The sequence below is a fragment of the Fusarium subglutinans genome, assembly GCF_013396075.1.
Source record: "Fusarium subglutinans strain NRRL 66333 chromosome Unknown NRRL66333_c0000002, whole genome shotgun sequence".
Lineage (NCBI taxonomy): Eukaryota > Fungi > Ascomycota > Sordariomycetes > Hypocreales > Nectriaceae > Fusarium > Fusarium subglutinans.
Window position 1 is genome coordinate 844231 of NW_023502065.1, and position 22603 is coordinate 866833.

Below are 22603 nucleotides of genomic sequence, written 5' to 3' on the forward strand. Positions count from 1 at the left end.
AGTTTTTCGGGAGAATCAGGGCCACGGTCTCCGGGACCAGATCGTGGGGATAGTGAATGCAGCTCGTTTGTTTGGGGGATCGCTTTCACCTCCACTGCCTCCGTGGTTGGAACTTACCTCACCTCACCGGAAGTGTAGAGATTATGCTTTATAGAGGTAAAAGTCGATTGATGACATGACAGCTGCGTTGAGTAGGTAGCTCCGAGATGTCGGCTCGGCCACGGTCTCGGTGGTTTCAGTAGCATCCAATCCATCTCGGAGTCTTGGTTGTGAGTGGGTGGTCCTTGAGCCTCCACTATGACGCTACTGCGTTGGATCAGCCAAAAAAGAGAACACGACATGGCAGAGAAACGTTTGGAAGTCTTTTGTTTTGGAGTGTATGTAGGGGCAGTGATTGACGGACAAGTGGATGAAGGAGAGAAACGGAAGGGCAGCGTATAATGAACGGTAATAAGCTCCGAGCTCTGCCGCAACTAAGAGAGGGCGTCAATGTGTTCTTGTAAGTGCTATCTGGGTGTTGAGCTCCGTTAGTATATACAGAGTGAAGATGAATGAACTGGCTATTCTCACCAGAAATACAAATATTATGGTGTCGCTATATTCAATTATCTCCCTAATAATCTGCCGAATCTAAAATTGAATCCATTGATCCATGTTCTGGTTGTCTGTCGATAATTCATGACCTGACTTGGCTTGGTCTGGCCTGAGCGGCCCAACTGAAGTACAACCTACCCACCATGAAACGTGGGCGTAGGTAGCTGAGCTAGGTAATATCCATTACTGAGGGACTATTTACATAAGGTACCTAGCTTTCCCCAACTCAACTCAACTCAAAAATACCACTTTCATTCTGCTTCATCTGCCTCAATTCTTTGCTCACCTAAATCTATCTCCTCTAAAACATCATTTCAAATTAATACTTTCATCATGGCTCGCAAGTTCTTCGTCGGCGGCAACTTCAAGATGTGAGTTTCTACCCCGCCATAGCAATCTGCTTCGCTCTGCTGTTCTCAGCTCGATCGCTTTTCTTGCTGCCCCTCCCCTCCGTGAAGCGAAAAGGCCGCAGATATTTCCTGGAGTTGCTCAGAAGCTAACCTTTGTAGGAACGGCTCCAAGTCGTCCATCAAGGAGATTGTCGATAACCTCAACAACGCTGATCTCGACAAGAACGCTGGTTCGTCATTCTTCTGTTCCTCTGCCCTGCCCTGCCCTGCCCTGCCCTGCCCTGCCCTGCCCTGCCCCGCGCATCATCCCAGTTTCTCAACAGAACCCCTCACTCGTTTTACTAGAGCGACATGGACTAACACGCTCTCAGAGGTTGTTGTTTCTCCTCCCGCCCTCTACCTCCCTCTCGTCCGTGAGACCCTGCGCAAGGACATCGAGGTCGCCGCCCAGAACGTCTTCAACAAGCCCAACGGTGCCTTCACCGGCGAGATCTCCGTCTCCCAGCTCAAGGACAGCGACATCAACTGGGTCATCCTCGGCCACTCTGAGCGTCGTGAGATTCTCGGCGAGTCTGACGAGACCATCTCCTCCAAGACCAAGTACGCCACTGAGAACGGCCTCAAGGTCATCTGGTGCTGCGGCGAGACCCTCGAGACCCGTGAGGCCGGCAAGACCATCGACTTTGTCTCTAAGCAGCTCGAGTCCCTCAAGTCCCAGATCTCCGACTGGTCCAACATTGTCATCGCCTACGAGCCCATCTGGGCTATCGGCACTGGCAAGGTTGCTACCACTGAGCAGGCTCAGGAGGTCCACAAGGCTATCCGTGACCTTCTCCGTGGTATCAGCGACAAGGTTGCTGACGAGACCCGAATCCTCTACGGCGGCAGTGTCAACGAGAAGAACTGCGGCGAGCTCTCCAAGCAGCCCGACATTGACGGTTTCCTCGTTGGCGGTGCTTCTCTTAAGCCTGCTTGTAAGTCCTCCTCACATGCTTTAATAGTACTGTGCTGACTGATTCTTCTAGTCGTCGACATCATCAACGCTACCAAGCAGTAAATACATAAATCCAAAAGTAAAAAGTCTTGTTCCATTGAGGTCTTTGATACCTTGACAAAGGAGCAGATAGATAGATGATGAATGAAACAAAAATGATTATACCCATGAATAATTTGGTCATGATTCTATTATGTGACCAAGACTTTCCTCGAATGATTCTGTAGCTTTTCACTATCACAAGAAACGGAAAAAGAATTTTGCTGGAGCATAGATGTTCAGCCAGCGGTGAAGACGAGAAGCAGTTGTCATTCATGCCCCTAACCTCATGGAGATCTTGCTATAAATCGTACAAATTTCCTCGCAACCCAATGCTACAAGCAGCCCCAATATTGTTTACAAAACACCTAAATGTACAGAAACCCCAATTTTAGAAGCCAGCTCTTAAACAACCATTCCCTTGCCGTGGTATGGGGACCAGACGCCACGCACACTTGGTTGAGCGCTGTTGACGGCTTTGTTGTAACGTTTCAACTTCTCTCCGCTAGCATCACGCAGTAACTCGGCCTTCTGAAGGATCTCGTATGGTGATAGGTTTCGTACGCAAATGGGCTTAGTTCGACCATTGATGTAGTGACCGACAACGACGGGGTGCTTTCCGGGTCGAGGGGAGATGGAGAATTCGACTTGAGGGTTGGCGGCGGCGAACTTGGGGAGAAGAGACTTGATGAAGCCACTGTAATCAGGTCAACCAATGTTGAGGAGACCAGGAGGATGTTTGGATTGTTTCACATACTTCATACCCTTGGAACTACCAGCCCAGTCACAGTAGTAGAAGTCTAACTTCTTGCACTGGAGGATAAATGCGCCGAGGCCATTCTGCAAAGGTCAGTACTTGTGCCTCCAAGACATCGTCGAATTGAACATACTTGGCCCTTTGCTATTTGTCCTATCGCCTTAACAGTCATGCTTGTGTGGCCGTATCAAGTACAAAATTGATCCGATAACAGCTAGAAAGAATTGACGTGCTGAGAGGCTATCACCAGAAAATCAGCTCTCAGTGGAGTGTGTCCTATTTGGGTTTAGTACGCGTCGGCAGAATATCGGCTAGCAGAATGCCTGAGCCGCTGCAAGGCATCCCTCGAGTCCAAAGCAGGCTCAAAGGATTAATTTCCCCCACGAACGAACGCGCGACAACTTCAATCAAATTCCGCCCAGTCTCGGCTTTTCTGTCTGTCCTTCATCGCAAACTCACGCTCGCCTATTCATTCTCGGTTAATAACTTCATTTATCGCTCCCTTCACCCCGTTCGATTCGAAATAGTGCAATGACCGACAAACTTCCCCCTAACCTGCTCGCGCTCTTCGCAGCGCGACCACCTCTGCGATACATCGATCCGCCCGACCATGCGCCTCAGCATCGCAGGACAGCACCCATCACCGGTGTTGCACAGTTTCTCCCCGAGCTTCAGAAGTACAAGGAGACTGATGTTTATAACCCCACTGAGAGTTGGCTGGAAGCCCGCGATCGCAAGAAGCGAGAGAAGAGGGAGAAACTGGAGACGGTCCTCAGAGAAGCGCCTGATCATCGTCAGGAGACCCGAATATTCCACCACAAAACAAGCACTAACTTGGTTAACAGATAAGCCAAACGAAGACCCCAATGTTCGTGGCGATGCGTTCAAGACTTTGATGGTCGCACGTCTTAGTTACGACGCTGATGAAAGGGATCTCGAGAAGGAATTTGGCCGCTACGGTCCTATCGAGCGTGTATGCAATCGTTATCAAAACATCGCATAGCCAGTGACTGACACCACCGCAGATTCGTATTGTTGTCGATACTCACGCTCATGAGAAGCCAAACAAGAAGAAGAAGCCCCATCGCGGCTATGCTTTCGTCGTATTCGAACGAGAGAAAGATATGCGAGGTAAATATGAACCCCTCCCCGTCTGACTAGCCATTTGTATTCTTCCCTGGATGTATCTTTTGAGTTGTGGCCCTCAAGCTTGCCCTTCTCACGGAGTATATGCGAGACACCAAAGGGCCCTCAAGCTTGCCCGTCTCTGCTTCTTCCTTTTCTTTTCTTTTGTCATATCCGTCAGCACACAAGGTACTATTTAGGGTAAGATTGACTGACACCTGCGCCATTCGGCGCAACCATGAGCAGCGGCTTTAGATGCCTGTGATGGTATGCGCATCAAGGATCGACGTATCAAGGTAGACGTTGAACGCGGCAGAACTGTCAAAGGCTGGAAACCTCGCCGACTCGGCGGTGGCCTCGGAGGACGAGGCTATACCAGAGCTATGGCTGCTCGCCCCATGGGTCCCGGTGGCTTTAGCGGCGGTGGCGGTTTCCGTGGTGGTTTCAAGGGTTTCGACGGAGGACGCGGCCGTGGAGGTTTTAGAGGAGGGTTCGGCGGCCGTGGAGGAGGATTCCGAAGCGGCGACAGGGGAGGCGATCGAGGTGGTTATAGCGCACCTAGTGATGCCCCGTCCGGCCCTGGATTCGACCGCAGAAACGGCGGCGGCGGCTTTGGTGACCGGGACCGTGGCGACCGAAGGGGTGGTGACCGAGGCCCCGGTGGGTATGATTCTCGTGGCGGCGGTCGCTCATTTGACGACAGACACGGCGGCGGCCATCGTGACGGTGGCCGATACGGCGGAGAACGCGAGAACCGACGCACCGGTAGCAACATGGAACCCATCGGAGGCCGACGAGAAGGTGGGTATCGCGAACAACGGGACCGAGACTATGACAGACCCCGTGATGACGATAGTGGTCGAAAGCGTGGCTATGACGGCGGCTATGAGGATCCTCGAAAGCTTCGTCGTTATTAATGGAGTAATTCTCCATGACCTTGTGTGGTGGGTTGCCGATCTTCTTTCAGTCATTAATCCAGACCTCTTTTCCACGAAAGGAAGGGTAAGCACACCATTATCGCCAAACCTCGGATCTCGAGTATTCCCGATTATACTATACGCTTCTGTCCGATAACGCTCGTCGGATTTCACTTTCTTGCTGTCATCATTTAACCAGCCGACAAGACACTCAACTTGGTTTGAGTTATCATCCTCCGGTACATCCATATGGACTCAGGTTTACGCAACGTGTCAGGTAACCTTTCTATGTATTCTATTTGCTTTTTTGGGAGTCGGGGTAAAATTTGGAGGATAGGTCGATGGTGAACTGGCCACTTTATGCTGCATAAGGGTAAGACTCGGTGACCTACTCCGTACTGACCCTCGAGATGTTGCCTAGGCTGGCTAAGAAGGCCGACTCTGATGTATCACTTAGGAGTTTTCATGTTCAATAACAGTTAAGAAAATAAGCGAATTTTGTGAATGTTGTGAAGTACATATTGTCATTCGGGGGGGCCTATTGGTAAAACATGATGCCCTTCCATATCCCATGGCCCTCAACGCCGAGATCCCATAAAAATTTCATGCTGGTATCAGTCATTCAAACAGAAGTTGTTAAACCCAACGTCTAGCACCATTTTCTAAGCCTTATCCTAGACTCATCTAATTCTCATCCATAGCGTTGGGGTTAATCTCTGTCACCTCAGAGCTAGCAGCGTTCCAGTATCTAGGCCATGTTAGTTTTTTTTGTTCTTGTGCCGAGTTGATACCTCAGAGGAGCTTCAACTTACGCTAACACCTTGACCTTGAATTCACTCAAGCACACGTCGAAAAGCTTAAGCAATCTTGTCTGTCGTGAATCCAAAACATCACCCTCCTTGCAAACAACATACTCCTCGCCCTGGCCAGCCTCATCACCGAGAACAACACGGCCCTTGACCATACGGGTAGGGACACCAAGACGTCGCAGCTCCGGCTCGATGGTGTGCTCGAGAGGAACATCGTGCTCGGCGGGAACCTCACCAGCGGTAGCATAGACAACGCCGGTAGGAATAGAGAAATCCCGGGTGGCCACAGCGCCGGCGCGGGCAAAGTCGACAGGAGCGAGGTTCTCAAAGTAAGAGAGGATTTCTTCGACAGGGCGGTTGGTCAAGATCAGGCCGACGGTACCAGTCAAATAACGGCTGAGTCCCTCAATTCCAGGGGCGATTGCCTCCTCGGGTGTCTGGCCAAGAGCCTTTGCCATAAGCTTTGTCTTTCCGAAGAAGAGACTATAGAGAATTAGTTGCGATCAGGAGGCTTACACAGAGAGGCATTACCGGCAATCGGACAGCTCACGTCGAACATCCTTGAGGTGGTTGTTTCGCATGTTGTCGACGCTGAAGACAAAGCAGTTCTGGTACTCGGGGACAGTATCGCGAATGTTCTGGAAAAGCTTGTCCTTGTCCTCGCGCGTCTTCTTAGAGACCTGTGTGAGGTGGACGACCTTTGCGCGCTTCGACTTGGGCATTTTGGCGGTATTATTTGTTGATATAAGGGTTCAAAAGGAACTCGAAAAGTGGTGAGGTCGAAGGAGGATTGAGAATCGAAAGTTTTGGTTGGTGGTTATGGTCTGAATGGGACTTGAGATCTCAATGCCTGCTACAGAAGGCGGCTGTCCACCGGATTTTTTTGCTTTCTGCGATAAAAATTTCGAATGGGCGAGCTATCTTATCAGTTGACCCCGCAACTTTTGCTCACCGTGGCAGGGGTCCAATCACTCACCTAGGGTGTACTAATCCGGTAATGTCTGTCAAGATCAATATAATACATTGAAGTAGGTCAAGGCCAAGTAATTGATTCAGCTTCTTTGTTTGCCAGTTTCCTGTCTTTGACTAATTCGAAAACATAAATTCTCAAGGAGCAAGATAGATTACCTTACCCAATCCAAGATACTGACTGGATGGGCTATGTTGAAGGGACTGTATCAACGTGATGAGATGTAGTATAAAGCAGGCAACGGACACTGTTGCCTCTTAATGTGGTTATAGCCATCTTCTTTAAAGCACTACCTTATAAGATGGCAGTAAACTCTCACTTGGGGTTAGTTGTTCGACTGAATACAGATGTTATATGTAGCTGGGCTAAGGAAATGAACTATAGTAAGGTAGTTGTAATCTTGAACCTGTCTATATTCAATTGACGGTCGTTGGTTGATACGCATAAGTAAGGTAGCGAATAGTCAGGATGAGGCTATCGCCAAAAAGCAAAGTGATGTGAGTTGCCATGGAGCCGTTTAACGTTAGATACCACACCAATTATCTTCGAGTCTGCAATGCCGCAATGACAGGGTTGTATGCTAGAACGCTACATAATGGTGACATAAAGATCCCTGAAAAACTAGCGATATGGGTGAGATATCCCGAAAAGTTTAGGTGAGTTTAATCTGACTTGGTACTGCAAGCGTTTAGGATACCTTAGTATTGGGTTAACATAAGAATTCATTCTTTTGTAGCTGATGCTTCCGGTCGAGTCTCGTCGAGACTTGGCGTCTTTCGGGAAAACTATTACACACTTCCCGTTCCGAAGACAGACGGGAATCGTGAAAAAGAGGGAAGGAGAACAAGACAGATGACGCACAGACCACCTTCTAGTTGGAGCAGCCGGGAGCTCTGAAGGCGTTTTCTTACTGGAGCCACACAAACACATCACACATTGTCCAAACATCTCTTTCATCCCAATTGCAGAGCCCCGTAAACAACTCGACTCCTCCCTCTCCCTCTCTCTCCCTCTCGGTTTCTAGCTAATTGAAGCTCTACCTCTCTCCACTATCTTTCCATTTCTCACCTCGCAAGTCCCGTAACTCTCGATCTTTTCTCCGATCCCGAAGTTTGACCTTGCCACCCCTCACGTCCTTGCCTTCCAACCACGAACCCTCGACTCCATTTTGTCATCAGGCTTGCCCTATTCTGCTTGCTTGCTTCGACTCGATTCAACCAAACTCCAGCCCCATCACTTCAATCTCGACCGAACACGATCCTCGTCTTGAGCCTGAACCCGTAATATCAGGCTCTGTTTCTTCGACGTTTTCACACCCTCGTTCGACCCGTTTCCGCGACACTGAGAGCTCGCCGGTTGCGCACCCAGCCCAATTTTCGCTCCGAACCACACTCGTCATATCAAACTTCACACCACAACACACAGCCATCATGGCCTCCAACGGTAACTTCACCCAACAGGATCAGTACAAGGAACCTGCCGACCAACAACAAACAGCTCCTACTACCTCTGCTGCCGATGGCTCTGCCACCGCTGCCGCTTCTGCCACCAACAACCCATCCAAGGATGAGGTTGGCTGGTATTTCGTGGAACAGTTCTACACCACCCTGAGCAAGTCGCCCGAGAAGCTTCACGTATGTAAACTCCGTTGCCGGTGTGCTTTCTTCATACTAACGACCTTGATAGCTTTTCTACGGCAAGCGCTCGCAATTCGTCTATGGTCGCGAAGCTGAGGTTGCCAAGGTCTCTGTTGGCCGACAGGTAAGTTGAGATGAAAAAGGAACACCTGGATTGGTGACTAACAGTATAACAGGACATTCAAGAACGCATCAGGAACCTAGACTTCCACGACTGCAAGGTCAGGATATCCAATGTTGACTCCCAGGCTTCCTTTGAGAACATCGTCATCCAAGTGATTGGCGAGACTTGCAACAACAACAAAGCACCCAAGAAGTTCGTCCAGACCTTTGTCCTTGCCCAGCAACCCTCCGGCTACTTTGTCCTCAATGATATCCTGCGATATATCGATGACGAGAGCGATGATGAGTCTGCTGCTGCCTCTGAGGAGGCTGCCGAGGAGCCTGCTGCTCCCGCTACGGAGGAACCTGCTGCCGCTGTCAAGCCCGAGGCTCCTCAGTCTGTCGAGGAAATCAAGGAGGAGGCCCCTGCTCTCGATCCCGAGGTTGTTGATCAGAAGCTCGAGGAGGTTTCCACTTCTAAGGACAGTGTGTCTCTCAACGGCAACACCCTCGAGGAGTCTGAGGCTAAGGACCCTGAGACGAAGCCCGATGAGCCCGCCGAGACCGCGGATGAGGCTGCTAAGGAGCTTGCCGAGGAAGACGTGAAGGAGCCCGAGAAGCCTAAGGATCCTAGCCCTACACCCGTTTCCAAGCCTGTCGCTCCTCCTCCTGCAGCCCCCGAGAAGCCTGCTGCTCCTCCTAAGCCCATGACATGGGCCAGCCGAGCTGCCGCTGCCCTTCCTAAGCCTGTTGTTCCTCTCCCCAAGACTACTACTCCTCCCGTGAACCAGAGCCGTGCTCCCGCTCCTTCTGCTGCCGCTACTTCTCAACCCGCTGCTGCTCCTGCTGCCACATCTGCCGCGCCCGCCACTGAGTCCGCTGGTAAGGATGCGGCTGGATGGCAGACTGCAGGTAGTGACTCTAAGCGACAGAACCGACCTCAGTCTGTTTCCGGACCTCCTGCTGATAAGGAAAGCACCACCGTATACGTTAAGTTCGTCACGGATAAGGTCCAGGATGCAGACCTCAGGAACGCTTTGACTGCTTTTGGCGAGTTGAAGAGCCTTGATATCATCCGCCAGAAGGTAAGTTCAGATCCCTCTACTACGACACTGTCGTTAAAGCTAACATGGCATAGAACTGTGCATTCGTCGAGTTCAAGACCCCTGAAGCCTCCAAGGCTGCGGTTGCTGCCAACCCTCACACCATTAACGGCGAGAACATCATGATCGAGTCCCGTCGCAACAAGCCCGGTGCCAATAATGCTGGTGGCCGAGGCCCCGTTTCAGGACGTGGCCGTGGTGGTGCTGAGGGCGGACGATCTGGTGGCCAGGGCCCCCGAGGCAACTTCTCTGGTCAAAACCGTGGCCGTGGTGGCGCTCCCCGCGGCCGTGGTGGTGCCCAGTCTCATAATGCTTAAGCAATGGCGACTGTTATATATAAAGTGGCCAGGATCAGACTTCGAAACCAGTAGTCAGTCTTGGTTTTGCTATCTATGTCCTGGAACGACCGGGATCCCAAATCGAAGTAATCACAACTAATCTACGTGATATACATAACCATTCCAACATCAACACGAGGGGACGACAACAGAAAACAAGCTCAGCAGATGGTCAGGGGGAGCGGTAAGGGAGCGGAGTTTGGTATTCCCTTTCGGAGGAAGGATGGAGTTGGGAATTTGGAGTCATAATTTGTTCGTTTTTCATTCCGGTGGTTTGCGCGCTGCATCTGCATCTGATCCTCTCAGCCGGCGATTGGGTTACGGATTTCAGCGAAAACAGGGGAAAGGTCATAGGCTGGGAGCTTTGATTTGGCATCATTACTTTCTAATGACCGTGTACATTCTTACAAAAGCGAACGAGCGGGCGATAGAGATGGCAGTACCCGGATGGGCAGAAGGACGTCGACGGGTATACATACTCACGAAGCAGTGACAGTTGACGATGGTGGACAAGAGTCCAGGTCTGCGATGAATGAATGGGCCTGGAGGGACCATGTTCTGTACTTTTTACTGTGCAAGTAGTAATGATCCGTACCTTTTTGGTTTCCAATGCAAAATTTTCATATGAGGTTAATGCTTTCATGTCATGTCATGAGAGGCAGGTAACGTAACATGCTGAAGATGCAGGACAGGAGGGGCACGACGGTCATGATATCCAGTATCGGTCTAGAAGGTCCCTTAGAAGCAATGTTGCTGTTGCTCGTCTTGTATGTGCGATGATATCCGAAGTTAAGCTTACAGAGCCTCGTGGATCAAACAGGTCGAACGGTTCGTCGCATGAGAAATTGTTGTTAATAATGATGGACGTTGGTCAAGGTTCTTTTGTAACAGGGGAAAAAAGCATTGACAAAAGGCTAAGCCAGTTACTGAGTTACTGGGGAACTTTTGAACAAGAGAGGATACCCACGCGTAATAGTTACTATGCAACGAGGCAAAGAGAACTTGGTTTTGAATCTATCGACGGTCAAAGTTGCACGTGTTGGTATAGTAGACACCGCGATTTGATTCTATCCATTCGGTTCCTCGGAGACTATCCCGAATAGCCAGGGCGTGTCCTATTATTTATTGTACATATGTAAGGCACGGTATGGTAGCTTATTCCGGACACGCCGCACAATGGATGACATGGGGAAACAAAAGGTTCCCCGGGTATTTTTGCGACCTTCTAAAAGCAGACCGCAAGGAGAAAAAACAGAACAGCCAATATAATGTGAGGGAGAATTTCTGGCGATGGGACGATGCAAGCAAGGTCCTTGCCGAGAGATCCGGGGAGTATTGTTATTATTATCCCGGACGATCAATTCAGGTTCAGTTTGCTATGGAAATATCTGAGACAGCGGCTTGAGCTGATCACATTTTCGTTGAGATTGTTTTACATAGGAGTAAAGGTTGCAGCCAAGACGGGAGAGGATCATCCCATGGAGTGCTTGTTCTGTAAGGTTGTAGGCTTGGTTTACGATATCTGAATCACACACGTATACCTCTCTATTCCTAACATACTCCGTACAGTAAGTCAAAGGTAATTAACTTGTGGATGGAATGTGAGAGCCTAGAGCCTCGACTTAAAACTCCGTCGATGGTACTTTTTAGGATCATGTTCCTTGCAAAATGAGACAAGGAAAGGATCGGCATAGAGTCTGAACTTTCCAGACTTGCTTACAGGTCTCTCGGAGGAATAATTACCGTGCGATTTGCGTGATCGTCAAGAAGCAATTCGACTGCCGGTGTCACGGACGGAATTAGCAGCAATCCAAGCCCAAGCCCAAGCAAATCAAACAATCTCACTGCATGATGAATTGGTTGATTATCTTGATGATCAAACGTCACGTCACGTCACACCAAGAAAAAGTGCTTGCGTGTTCTCTCCCCCGCAACAAAACAGGCTCCTACGTACCTAGGTAATGCATGCAGCATAGGTCGTGACAGTACTAGTTATCAATCGGCCCTGCTCCAGGTTCTTGTGCTTAATAGTGCACCCGTATTGGGAACCTAATGGACAGTAAGACGGGAGGTTTCTGACGGAGATGGTCCGGAAATGTTGTGCAACCCGCGCGGGCCGCTCTAAGAATTTCTATTGACAATGTCTATTGGGTCCTCCGTAGAAGAAGAGGGGGGTTTCGGTGTGGTCCGTGTATTAATTAGATTCATTCGTTGTATTGTGCGAGGGAGTTGACTAAGGTATTGATGTTCCTTCTTCGCATTCATCGAGTCCGAGGATGAGTCGATCGACTCATCCATGATTCATCCCGTCAGTCAGCTCGCATAAAACATGAAAAATGATTTACCGGTCACAAGGAATGAAAATGTCACGATGGCTGACTATGAATAATAGAATAACAAGAAATACTCATTTAGAATATTAGTGTGGGGCTATTTATGATTCGAAAAAGAGACGCCGAGCGCATAGAAGGGCCTGACCCCAGACATAGAGAGGGGCCTCTATCAAAGGTGCCAATGCTAGTATCAAAAGTTCCTTTGACCAGCGCAACGCTGCCAGAGCGATGAGGTAAGCTGTCCTGGAGAAAAGGATACGTACTCCGGAAAGTTCCCAGGAGTCTGGTTCGTCTTTGACGAGCGAATTAGCAATCAGATTGGATCGTTATTCATCGAAACGGTAAAGGGCACTTTTGTAACGGAACAAGGTGCCGTTTTCTATGTTGGTTGGCTCATGCTGTTACGCCTGCAATGCGGCGTCTCGGATTAATGAAATGGGAGCCGAAAGTATCTTCGCTGAGGAAAGGACTTTTGTGCGAGTTGACGTCCCATCAAGTAACAGAATGAATGACTTGCAGGACAGGTCTCGTGTTCAGAGGTTTCTATTAATTAAGCGACGACCTGAGGCTCCGGATATTGAAGTCGAGATCCGGCCGAGATATCGATTGTGGCTTATGTACGTTGAGTACCAGATTAGTCCGTATCGAGGCTTGAACTCTATCGGGCGCCTCCCTCGATTTATGGCTTTTTGGGTGTTGGAACGGCAATTGCCCTTGTAGCAGGATTGCGAGGACTATAGGATAATCGCCCAAAGAGGGTAGGGTGATTCTCACATCGACAAAACATATAATTCAAGGTTAAAATTCATACTCGTAGCAGACCTTCCATTGGCAGTGGGGAGAGACTCTCTCAGGCAAGTCCTGTGCCGGTTATCCGTCACCCTTTTGTGACCTCCCCGACCGGGACTAGCGAGGCAAGGTGGGGCCGTGTGCTGCAACTTCCTCGTGCGGTTCTATCTGTGAGTGTGGGCTTGTGAGACCCTAGTTCGCGGGACCTTTTGGCGGGAAGGAGGTCCTTTTGAACCTGCAACATGCGGCTGCCACTGACAGTCCACCACCGAGAGACAACGCCAGGCAGGCGCAGGCACAGAACAGGTCAAGCAAGCCATGCCATGTGTCGTGCTTTCCCGGGACCGGGGGTCTCCAAACGATCAGGGTGCTCTTTCCCCGACATCTATCTACCTTACCTAGGTAAGTACAGTACAGTACAATCTCACTGCCCAGCTCCTGCGGAGTCAAATCGAGTCGACAACTAGGCCTTGGAAGGAAGAGGAGAACCCTCGACTTGGCACCACCAACGACATCTTGCACTCTTCATCCTCGCGACATCTTCGAGATCAACAATAGCACTTTCAGGACAAAGACACAGAGCCCTACACCAAATCTGAAAAAGATATCCACTAGTAAAGGCGAGATCGGCAGTCAGCGCGGAAATTCGGCGCATCTAGTACAGTAAACTCTGCTGCACTTTGATGCGCTCTTCAAAAGTGCGGATCGCATCACACCCGCGCATCCCACAACCCGGCCGAGACAAAAGGCCAATCAAGACTCTGTCGCATCAGATCCAAATGTGATTGTCCTGACTTGCTCGATTTAGGCGAAATCGCTGTTCTCGAAAAAATACGGTAGTGTCCACTGCAGCAGCGCGCCAGCAGCCTCATCTCGCCACTCTGAGCCTGAGCCTGTGCCAGCGTCTTGGTCCACGCTCCCCAATACCATTCCCACACCCTCACGTTTCTACGACTTCCGGCTGCCACTCCACTCTCTCATCTGAATCCTCCTCAAAGCTCGGTTCAACGTGGGCCCTTTTGAAACGGCTGACGTCGCTTTGCTCTGGTCTGGCTGCTCCGGTTTGGTCACCGTTTCCCTAACCTTACCATCGATCCTAGTCACCCCGAGCAAAAGAGCCGCCGCATTTCCATTCCTCTTCCATACCCCATCGAAGCTGGACGGAGGCACGCCTGGTTTGGGCCCTACCGGCATCCCGTTGAACCCCGTCTTCCAGCTCGACTCACACCCCCCTTCGATCCACGATTCTCTCCTCAAACTTACGAACCCCTGCGTGCGACCTTCTTCCACAACAGATGCTTCTCTTCGTGGATCCATGCTGACTGTTCTGATCCTCTCACCTACGACTTCTGTTGGCTCGCTCCAGTTTCTTCTTCCAAACCTCTCCACACAACCTCAGAGCGGGTCGGAATGATCAACCTCCTCAGTTCACCGTCCTCTATGGAGACTCCTATGGCCAATGCTCGTTGAGGTTCACGCCCCCAGACGACAGAGTCACCCTGCGAGCCTTTTCCGTTCCGTATCGGCCGGTCGTGGGGCCCTCTCCGACTTCATATAAGTCCCATCTCCCTCCAATGGACCTACGCAGGGCCACGGCCGAGGACGATGTATCATCCACGACCGCTCCTACGTCGCCGCCCCTCAGGCGGCGTGTATCGATGGAGGAGGACCTCTACTACCAGCGTGTCATGACAAGTCCGCGCCGACCCTCCCAGCCGCCTCCGTACCAGCCAGAGCGAGATCCGCCGCCGACAACGTCGAATATCTCCTATGATGGGGATCGTTTGGAGAAGGGGAAGGAGCTCACGACTGGTGGGGGCGGCGAAACTCAGCTTCATCCAGATACAGGAAAAGAAAGCCTACCCGACTATAAGAACTCAATATTACTGGAAGGTGTATTTGACAAGAAACACGAAATCGAAAACTTGATAAAGAGGGCCGAGGACCGCCAATGGTATCCCGTTCACGTCTGTTTGAATGGAACAGCGCTTAGCATATATGGTACCAAGAAAGCATGGAGTTGGGGTAGAACACGCAGTGACGGGCCATCGGTCGACCCGGATAACCCTCCATGGGTAAAGAGGGGCAAGCTCGAGAAGACATATAGCCTCTTGTATGCGGATGTCGGTATTGCCGCTGACTATACGAAGTAAGCTATCAAAAGTACAGGCGTAGGATTTGTTATTAATAAGATACAGGAGGCGATATACCATCCGTGTTCGAGCCGAGACAGACCAATTTCTCCTATGCTGTATCGAGTTGAGTACATTCAACAAATGGCTTGAAGGTCTGTTCGCGGCTATCGATATTGCTCTGCCTCTGGAAGACCGAGACTTCCCGCGTGATATGTCTATTCCCCGAATACAACGAATTCGTTGGTTCCATGGCCAAACGCCAACGGCTACAGCTATTGACTTGTCAGAACTGGGCATTGAAGGAGGATCTGAAGAAGTATCTGCGACAACGAATGAGGCTCGTCCATCAGCGCCACCTTTACGATTAGCTCCAGAATCTCAAACCAGGCTAGAACCTGAAATTGAGGTTGAAGGAGATGAAGAAGAAGTGGTTGAACCCCCTCCGCGAATAGACCTTGCCCGTCGCCTCAGCACAACGTCATACAACAACATGGGCATTGACCCTGTCGATGGAAAATGGATACCAGAACATCAGTGGTCGAGTGCTCATGACTTGCTGTATGCCAAGCTCTGTTACAGCAACCTGCTCTTTAGAAGTCCCCGCAAAACACCATACATCATCAGCAAGGGCAAGAAGTTCTATGTTGATTGGACGACAGGCCGAATGGTCAGGGTCCTCCCGCCTGCCTACGGTGAGATCGACTACTTTGGGGCTTGGCAAACGGTTCATACCGAAAACAGACTTATCTGAGTTCTTGGCCAAACGGACACACCCTCCTACCACGACTATATCTTTCATCTATCATCTATCTCATCATTACTACATACACATACTCCCTGGAGTCGACAACTATTCTCTTACGACAGACATCACCGCGACCAGTCATATTCCCTTCAAGATGACACACATTTAACCCTAACCTGGGTTCATTCTACGACATATACAACTAGATCACCTATCATATTTTGTCACATACTGAGTTAGATACTCTTCTCCTCATCTCTTACTTTCTTGGCAGTACATATTTTCTCTGCATATCTGGCGCATGGAAGGCTGCGGATGTATCAGCCGATGATGACAGGGGCTTACGATCATGGAACGGAGTTTGCATTTCATTTATTGTCTGCTTAGATCCTCGTGCTTTCTACATTTGAGGACGCTACACGGCATTGGGTTGTGGTGAGTCGTGCCTCAGCCATTTGGTTTCCAGCATGAGTGGCCATGGCTACTTTTCCATATCAGCAATTCATACACGTTTGCATGCACGGCTTACGATGCCTGTACATAGATACATCGAAAGAAATATTTTGAAAGATAACATTGCAACTAAATGCTTGATTAACTGTGAACGTTGCTTCGTAAATGCTGTTATACAAGACAAAACAAACCATTGGTATGATAACGCCCGTTACTCCCGATCCATGGTATGACCACAGCCAGCATACGTTAGGCTTTTATACTATTTACATGCATATGCATCTTTTTCGTCGTTCATAATCCTTGTTGCCCACCACCATTGGCAGCGTCAACGGCTGCTATGCCCTGTCTCGTCTCAGCAGCAATATCGTCCACAACCGGGCGCAGCGCGTCATTTGCGCCCTGGACATCGGCAACGACAGCTTCGAGGGCATCGAGAAGTGTACGAATTTCTTCTCTTTGACGACGAACTTCATCGTACAATAGGGTGTTTTGCGATTGTGTCGTTTGTAGGCGAGCATTAAGTTGCGACTGGTGCGCTGTGAGGGCGGGTGTGAGATGTGCGGCGAGGATTGCTGACGGGGGCAGAAGATGAGGACTATATTATCTGTTAGTGTATGGCGGTTACGGTAATGAAAAGGGAACTTGCGGTATTGGTTCTTCTGTTGTTGACTCGGCGCGTCGGCGGGAGGCATCGCTAATAAGGCTCTCCAGATCATTGAGCTTAGGGACGACCTGTCTCGACACCATAATGTTGTCAAACTCTTTCTGTCCACTCCGCATTAGCATTATCCTTATTTACCACTTCGTTGTGTCATACCTCGCACTTCTCGCCAAGCTTATCAACCATTTGTCTCTGGACCTGCCTCAGCACACCCTCCGCCCTCTTCGCAACCGTAGGGTAGCAGCCGGCGACATTGTCCCATCCAATCTTGCCCAGCGTCTTCTTTAGCGATCGCGCGTAGAGTTCTTGTAGACGCGCGGCGCGAGGGCCAGGCGTAACGGCTGTGTGTCGCTGAGGGAGGGGGGGTGATGCGGGAGGGTCTTGTTCTGATTCTGGTTGTGGTTCTGATTCTTGTGTTTGAGATTGGGTTGTTTCTTGGGCTGCTTCGGCTTGCGCGGGTTGTTCCGGTTGCGGATCGGGAGCCATGATGATAAATATGGTACTGATGTTGGAGATGTTTAGTTTAGTCTTGGTGGTTGAGAGACGCGACTGACAAGGCGGCGCGTGGGGTAAGTGCTATACATCTTATCGCACGTGGTGGACCAGTCATGATCTATAATCCCAGAACGTAACCAATTATGAGGAAAATCCAGAGTCAACCTGGTCTGAAATATTCAGAATGTCTATATATGTCTATGAACATAAGCTTGTCAAAGCCAATTGCATGTCGTGTTTGTATGTACGATGTGTATCCATCCATGCCTAACCCATCATAACCAAGGCTCATCAGCACATGAAACTTGCAAAGTTATCATGACGCAGCCTTTTGTCTGTTGCAACACCGTGTTGTAGTTCCAGGTAGAAAATCTATAAGGGTATCGATTAAAAATCCCAAGGAAAAAGTGTTCGTTCGTCTGTATGTCGTTGATGCTGTCCCTCTCATGTTCTTCTTCTTCTTCTTCGTATGTCTCTCCGTGTTTAGTTGGCAGCCAGAATTGCAATTGCGTCGGCGTCCGTAGCGCGATCCTGCTTTCCGCCGTTTCTTCGCTTCTCTTCCTCTTCTTTCTTGATACGATCTGCTTCTCTTTGTCGTTCGTGGCTAACATATGTGGCATATCGAAGTGTACCAAGCGTCAAAACAGCCATGAACAGTATTCCCAGAACAGAGCGACGGATAAGAATCCATCTCACTGCCTCGATTTCTGATTTAGCATCGCTACTGAGAACAATGCTGATCTTGTAGTTGATTTGTTGAATCTGTGATACAGTCAGTCACCAAATCTTGCCGATATCGGAAAGGATCCTCACAGAGCTCTCGACGCTTTTCTGTTCTTCTCTGACGGCCATTTTTCGATCGTTAAATGAACCTCGAACATTATCATTAAGTGTATGAACCTCCTGGTTGAGTGATTGCGTCAAGATGTCGACCTCGTGCTGCAGGTGTGTTCGCTGTTGTCGTAGCTGCTCTTCTTCAAGCCTTCGGTTATTCTTAATCTCAGTACTCAACTCTGAACAAGCCGCTGTGAAAAGGTATGTTTCCTGAGGAAGCTGTTAGTCAATGTTGCTTGGGCCTCCAGCGACCCAGACCTCACATTTTCTACATCGCTCTTGCTGACAAGAGTTGACTGCGCTATCTCGAGATTTTCTGCGAGTAATGTTCGAATCGCCTTCATTGATGTCGTGGCTTGCTCCTGTGTATAACCCCCTACTTGCAATTGTTTCACGAGCGAGTAGGTATCGAAATGGTGGACATAGGGCGGTGGGCACATGGCCGGCCCTGGTCTTGTCGTCGTCGTCGTCGTCGTCTTCTTGGTTGTTTCTGGTGGTTCCATATGTAGTACTGCTTCAAGGGGGCCGCTTTGTTTTGCCTCTTCCCGGGCTGTTCTGGCTTGTTGTTCCTCCTTCGATGTCTCGTTCTCCTTAGGTTGTTGTTTACTGCTCGTCGATGCAGCAGCCTCGCTCGTCGACACTGGCTTATCTGGCATCGCCTGTACCGACGTCGTACTGCTCTCGGGCTCAGGGCGAGTGGGAGTTTCGCTAGTGAGTGGATGCGAGGCATTAAGCTTGGCGGTCGTATCTGCCCTTAGGGGCTGAGGCTCAACAGCTTTTCCTCTCCTTCGCGCGAAAGTGCCTCTATGTCGAGCAAAGCCAGCAGCAGAGCGGGGTGTCGCACGTAGACCTCGCAGGACCTGCGGGCTTAAGAAGGTCAACCGAGCAGCGGCCGTCATGGTGGGCAAAGGATGACCCCGCGGGATAGAAAAGGAGTGAGTAGCGATCGATAGATTCAGGGCGTATAGTTAGCGATGGCCGACAAGTTCCGAGTAATTCAATCATGAAAATAACGGTCTCTCTAGAATAATATCGTCGTGTTTCAACAAGTGTCTGTTGAGGTTGGATATGGTGCAGTCCAAAAGATGCAGCATGTCGAGGAAGTACTATACCTACCTAGTAGGTACTCCGTACCTTATGGCTCTAATGGAGAGGGTCCCGTCTGAGAGGGACCGGCAATCGGCGTGCGTGCTGTACCTACTTAAGTGACTTGGCCTCCAATGGATCTCGCCCTAATATGTCATTTCTCCAGAACTGGTTTAGTGCTCAGTAGCTTGTTTGCGAATTGCCGTTCATAGCCGCAGGGGTCCAATCTAATAGATATGTGCTTATTAGACTATTTTTCTAATTAAATATTCATCTACAGAAATAACCAAGGTAGGTAGGTAGGTACCTTGGCTATGGCTATATCTTGGTTACGCTGGTGGTAACACGAGACACACAATCTGTTCATAAATCAAGGGTACTTCGACAACGCCTCATAAGAATCGTCTCCTTTTCCCCTTTTCATTCCAACCCACCTCCTCTTGCGCAAGGGAGACCGTCAGTAGGATTGTAACGCTGTCGTGTTCTTTCGTTTACTATCCCAGACCAAAACAAGCTGCTGCAAGACATGAATAAACCCAATAACAAATACAAAACACCCATCATCCTACCAAACTCCAAGCGGCACCTCATTGTATCAAGTGCATTCACTGTCTGTACCTCGTGATGGCATAATTCCTATGATCAAGTGCCTGCCTTGTTCTTTTGTCCGTATGTTCACCTCGACGGAGGGCTTTCCGCGGCGAGGTTTTGTCTCTTATTAGCCAAGACATCCAAATCTATGTGTAATACAACGTATGAAGGGAGATTCTCTGACTCCGCTTGCAAGCATGTGGGTGAGTCCGCTGCCGCTGTCGATCGTCGATTAGCTGTTTACGCCTCATCGCTATGGACGTGAACAGCCACCTCCATGTTCTTGATGCCGGCAGATGGGACTCCGATGGCACTGTCGTTGGCACTTGGTAGCCCATCACTCTGGGGGCTGTTTGTTTCATTGGTCAACATTGGAGTTGGCTCAGCCGAGTCAACTTCGATTTTGAGATTGATAGCCATATTGTCGACAATCAAGATCTTCTCCACCACTTGGCTCAAACTGTGTGATGGCTTTGGAAGGGGTGCACTCTTCTTCATCGTTTCGAGGTGCGTATGGATCTTTTGTGCCAACTGCTGCTGCCCAGGACCTTTTGTGTTGTGAACTAGGCTTTCTATCTTGTGTTAGCCATCTTCACATGTATAAACAGAATGGCCACTTACTAATAACATAGTTTGCAAACTGGTCGTTGATCAGCTCAAACAATGTGTCCTTCCCACTCGCACTGACAGTACAAAGCTGTTCGCGGATTTGTGTTCGTTGTTCATCCGACCCAAAGGCGATGCACTTCTCAACCACATTGGACGAAATCTTGTTCTTGGAGAAGTACAACAGTTTGTTGATGACCATCTCAACAATTCGATCCCTGTCACTGCCGGGTCGGTGCTCGATGATAGCCTGAACGACATAGTTGCCAAATTGGTTTGTGGCAAGCGTCTCCATCGATGGGTAGAGCGGATCCAAGACCTTTCTGATGTCGTCCTCTTGGCATACCTCCAGGAGTCGTTGAATAACCCGACATCCATGCGAATCCTGGCTGAGTTCCAAGGCATGTTCTTGAGCAACCCCAACAAAGGAGGTGAGATGTGCTGAAGGGAGCTCTTGGACGAACTTCTGGATAACATGGTTTCCAGTCTCGTGCTTCATCAAATCAAGTAAATGGGGTTGGATCTCCTGGACAAGTTCGAGATTTTGCTTGACAAGGAAGTGCTCTATGGCCTGCTTAAATTAGAAGTCTGAGGATCAACAAGAAATGGCAGTGCGTACCTTCTGGACTACACGGCAACCGTGTTTGTTCCGTGCTAGATCATTGACGTGGCCTTTCATTTGCTGAAGAATGTGATATTTCTCTCCCTGTCCAGTATATTCGATCAAATTCTGCATTACGTAGTTGCCGAAGGAGCAGATCATCACGGTGCGAGCATCATCTGCTATCTCTAGCAAAATTCGAGTCTTCTCTTCGTTGGTTGCAACGGCCAGCTTCGTCTGAAGCCACCTTGACGACTCCTGTTCTCCACTGGCATCGACCATGTGGCCATAGGCTTCACAAAGCTCTGGTTGAGGACCAGACCTCTTCGTTAACCGTCCACAGAACTCTTTCACCCATTGATTTTTGTAGATCTTGGGCCCAGGGCCATTGTTCTGGTTATGATAGGGGTATGGTGCTCCGTATCCAGAATTGTTGTGCCCCAGCTGGTGATAGCGCTGAGGATACTGGTCAAGTCCGAGGGCATACTGAGCGTTGGGTTCTGAGAACATCGCCAGCTGGTGACCATAGTAGGGTATAGACTGCGCTGCCAGTTGGTTGACTGGGTTCAACATGCGGGGCCCTTGATCCACTGGTCGAGCAGAATACCCTTGATTCCAAATCTGCAGATTCGGTCTGGGGTTGAGTCCTTGCTCTGTGAGGTTCGAGAGGCGGTCGATGGAACCCCGGTGCATTGTGGGGGCTTGTGCGCTCATCATTTCAGAACTCAGATCCAGGCTGTTGCCGTTGACACGTTGTCCGCTCGCGTCATTGTTCCAGGGCTGGCAATTAGGGTCGAAAGCAAATGCACCGGGCATGTTTCCCAGAAGATTGAAGGATGCTGCATCCATACTCTGGCTGTTATTATGATTAAATGCTTTTTGGTTGAGAGCCTGGTGGTTGCTGCCTTGGCTCATGTGGTTGGGAAATTGTTGCTGGGACTGTGTCGATTTGCTTGCCGTATGGGTAGCACGGTAGGAGGGTGAAGATTGAGATTGTCGTGAAGAGTTGGAGCGGTGGTCCTGTGTCCGGCCGAAGCCATTGAAAGGTTCTGTATCGTAGCGAAATGTGTTGCCGTACACAGCAGTGCTCCTTTCTTTCGAAATGCCCATTTGCGAGAAGTGTCCCGCTAAGCCTTGGTCATTCCCTAGGTCGCTGTTGGGGATGTGGTCTTGTGCCATCCTACTTGGCGATGTACTGGGCGATCGTGTTGCGAGAGACGTTGTGCCCCAGAGGGAGGAGGTGGTGGGTACGTTGAAAGCATTGGATCCGCGTCGGTCGCCATTCTCTTTGATAGGCGTGAGTATACGCACAATGGAGTAGATTGGGTGGAAAGCGCGATATTAACATACCATTTGCGAACAAGTTACGAGTGTGCAAGGTATCCCAAGCCGTGGCATTTGTGCTGTTGTTGGTCTGGGAATGCATGGGCTGCCGTTGCGGTTGATCGAAGGCTCCCGTGGCCATGGTGTTGGAATTGATAGGCCTGGCGGGTTGGCGACGCTATAAAGATAATAGATATATAAGCATGAATCGAG

General features: G+C 49.8%; 9 protein-coding genes across 9 annotated transcripts; 4 read left to right on the forward strand and 5 right to left on the reverse strand.

Moving 5' to 3' along the window:
- Positions 1-927: 927 nt before the first annotated feature.
- FSUBG_588 (triosephosphate isomerase) lies at positions 928-2001 on the forward strand (the record flags this gene model as incomplete). Its single annotated transcript, XM_036684023.1, has 3 exons — positions 928-965; positions 1104-1918; positions 1970-2001. The coding sequence occupies 3 exons, from the start codon at positions 928-930 to the stop codon at positions 1999-2001; spliced, it is 885 nt and encodes a 294-aa protein (XP_036544111.1).
- Positions 2002-2382: 381 nt separating this feature from the next.
- On the reverse strand, positions 2383-2906 carry FSUBG_589 (mitochondrial 54s ribosomal l51; the record flags this gene model as incomplete). The annotated part of the gene is made up of 3 exons (XM_036684034.1): positions 2383-2674; positions 2735-2817; positions 2868-2906. The coding sequence occupies 3 exons, from the start codon at positions 2904-2906 to the stop codon at positions 2383-2385; spliced, it is 414 nt and encodes a 137-aa protein (XP_036544112.1).
- A 359-nt stretch (positions 2907-3265) lies between these two features.
- FSUBG_590 (U1 small nuclear ribonucleoprotein) lies at positions 3266-4776 on the forward strand (the record flags this gene model as incomplete). The annotated part of the gene is made up of 4 exons (XM_036684046.1): positions 3266-3527; positions 3580-3707; positions 3760-3865; positions 4115-4776. The coding sequence occupies 4 exons, from the start codon at positions 3266-3268 to the stop codon at positions 4774-4776; spliced, it is 1158 nt and encodes a 385-aa protein (XP_036544113.1).
- Positions 4777-5460: 684 nt separating this feature from the next.
- FSUBG_591 (mRNA turnover 4) lies at positions 5461-6307 on the reverse strand (the record flags this gene model as incomplete). Its single annotated transcript, XM_036684057.1, has 3 exons — positions 5461-5524; positions 5589-6068; positions 6117-6307. The coding sequence occupies 3 exons, from the start codon at positions 6305-6307 to the stop codon at positions 5461-5463; spliced, it is 735 nt and encodes a 244-aa protein (XP_036544114.1).
- Positions 6308-7985: 1678 nt separating this feature from the next.
- Positions 7986-9714, forward strand: FSUBG_592 (uncharacterized protein; the record flags this gene model as incomplete). The annotated part of the gene is made up of 4 exons (XM_036684068.1): positions 7986-8189; positions 8242-8316; positions 8369-9379; positions 9433-9714. The coding sequence occupies 4 exons, from the start codon at positions 7986-7988 to the stop codon at positions 9712-9714; spliced, it is 1572 nt and encodes a 523-aa protein (XP_036544115.1).
- Positions 9715-14431: 4717 nt separating this feature from the next.
- On the forward strand, positions 14432-15743 carry FSUBG_593 (uncharacterized protein; the record flags this gene model as incomplete). Its single annotated transcript, XM_036684079.1, has 2 exons — positions 14432-15006; positions 15056-15743. The coding sequence occupies 2 exons, from the start codon at positions 14432-14434 to the stop codon at positions 15741-15743; spliced, it is 1263 nt and encodes a 420-aa protein (XP_036544116.1).
- A 741-nt stretch (positions 15744-16484) lies between these two features.
- On the reverse strand, positions 16485-17340 carry FSUBG_594 (kinetochore-associated NNF1; the record flags this gene model as incomplete). The annotated part of the gene is made up of 3 exons (XM_036684089.1): positions 16485-16788; positions 16864-16958; positions 17011-17340. 3 exons carry the CDS (start codon positions 17338-17340, stop codon positions 16485-16487), a joined length of 729 nt encoding a protein of 242 aa, XP_036544117.1.
- Positions 17341-17832: 492 nt separating this feature from the next.
- On the reverse strand, positions 17833-19082 carry FSUBG_595 (moz represents a chromatin-associated acetyltransferase; the record flags this gene model as incomplete). The annotated part of the gene is made up of 3 exons (XM_036684100.1): positions 17833-18111; positions 18163-18393; positions 18447-19082. The coding sequence occupies 3 exons, from the start codon at positions 19080-19082 to the stop codon at positions 17833-17835; spliced, it is 1146 nt and encodes a 381-aa protein (XP_036544118.1).
- Positions 19083-20100: 1018 nt separating this feature from the next.
- Positions 20101-22532, reverse strand: FSUBG_596 (RNA-binding pumilio; the record flags this gene model as incomplete). Its single annotated transcript, XM_036684111.1, has 4 exons — positions 20101-20432; positions 20482-21037; positions 21086-22353; positions 22418-22532. 4 exons carry the CDS (start codon positions 22530-22532, stop codon positions 20101-20103), a joined length of 2271 nt encoding a protein of 756 aa, XP_036544119.1.
- Positions 22533-22603: the final 71 nt, after the last annotated feature.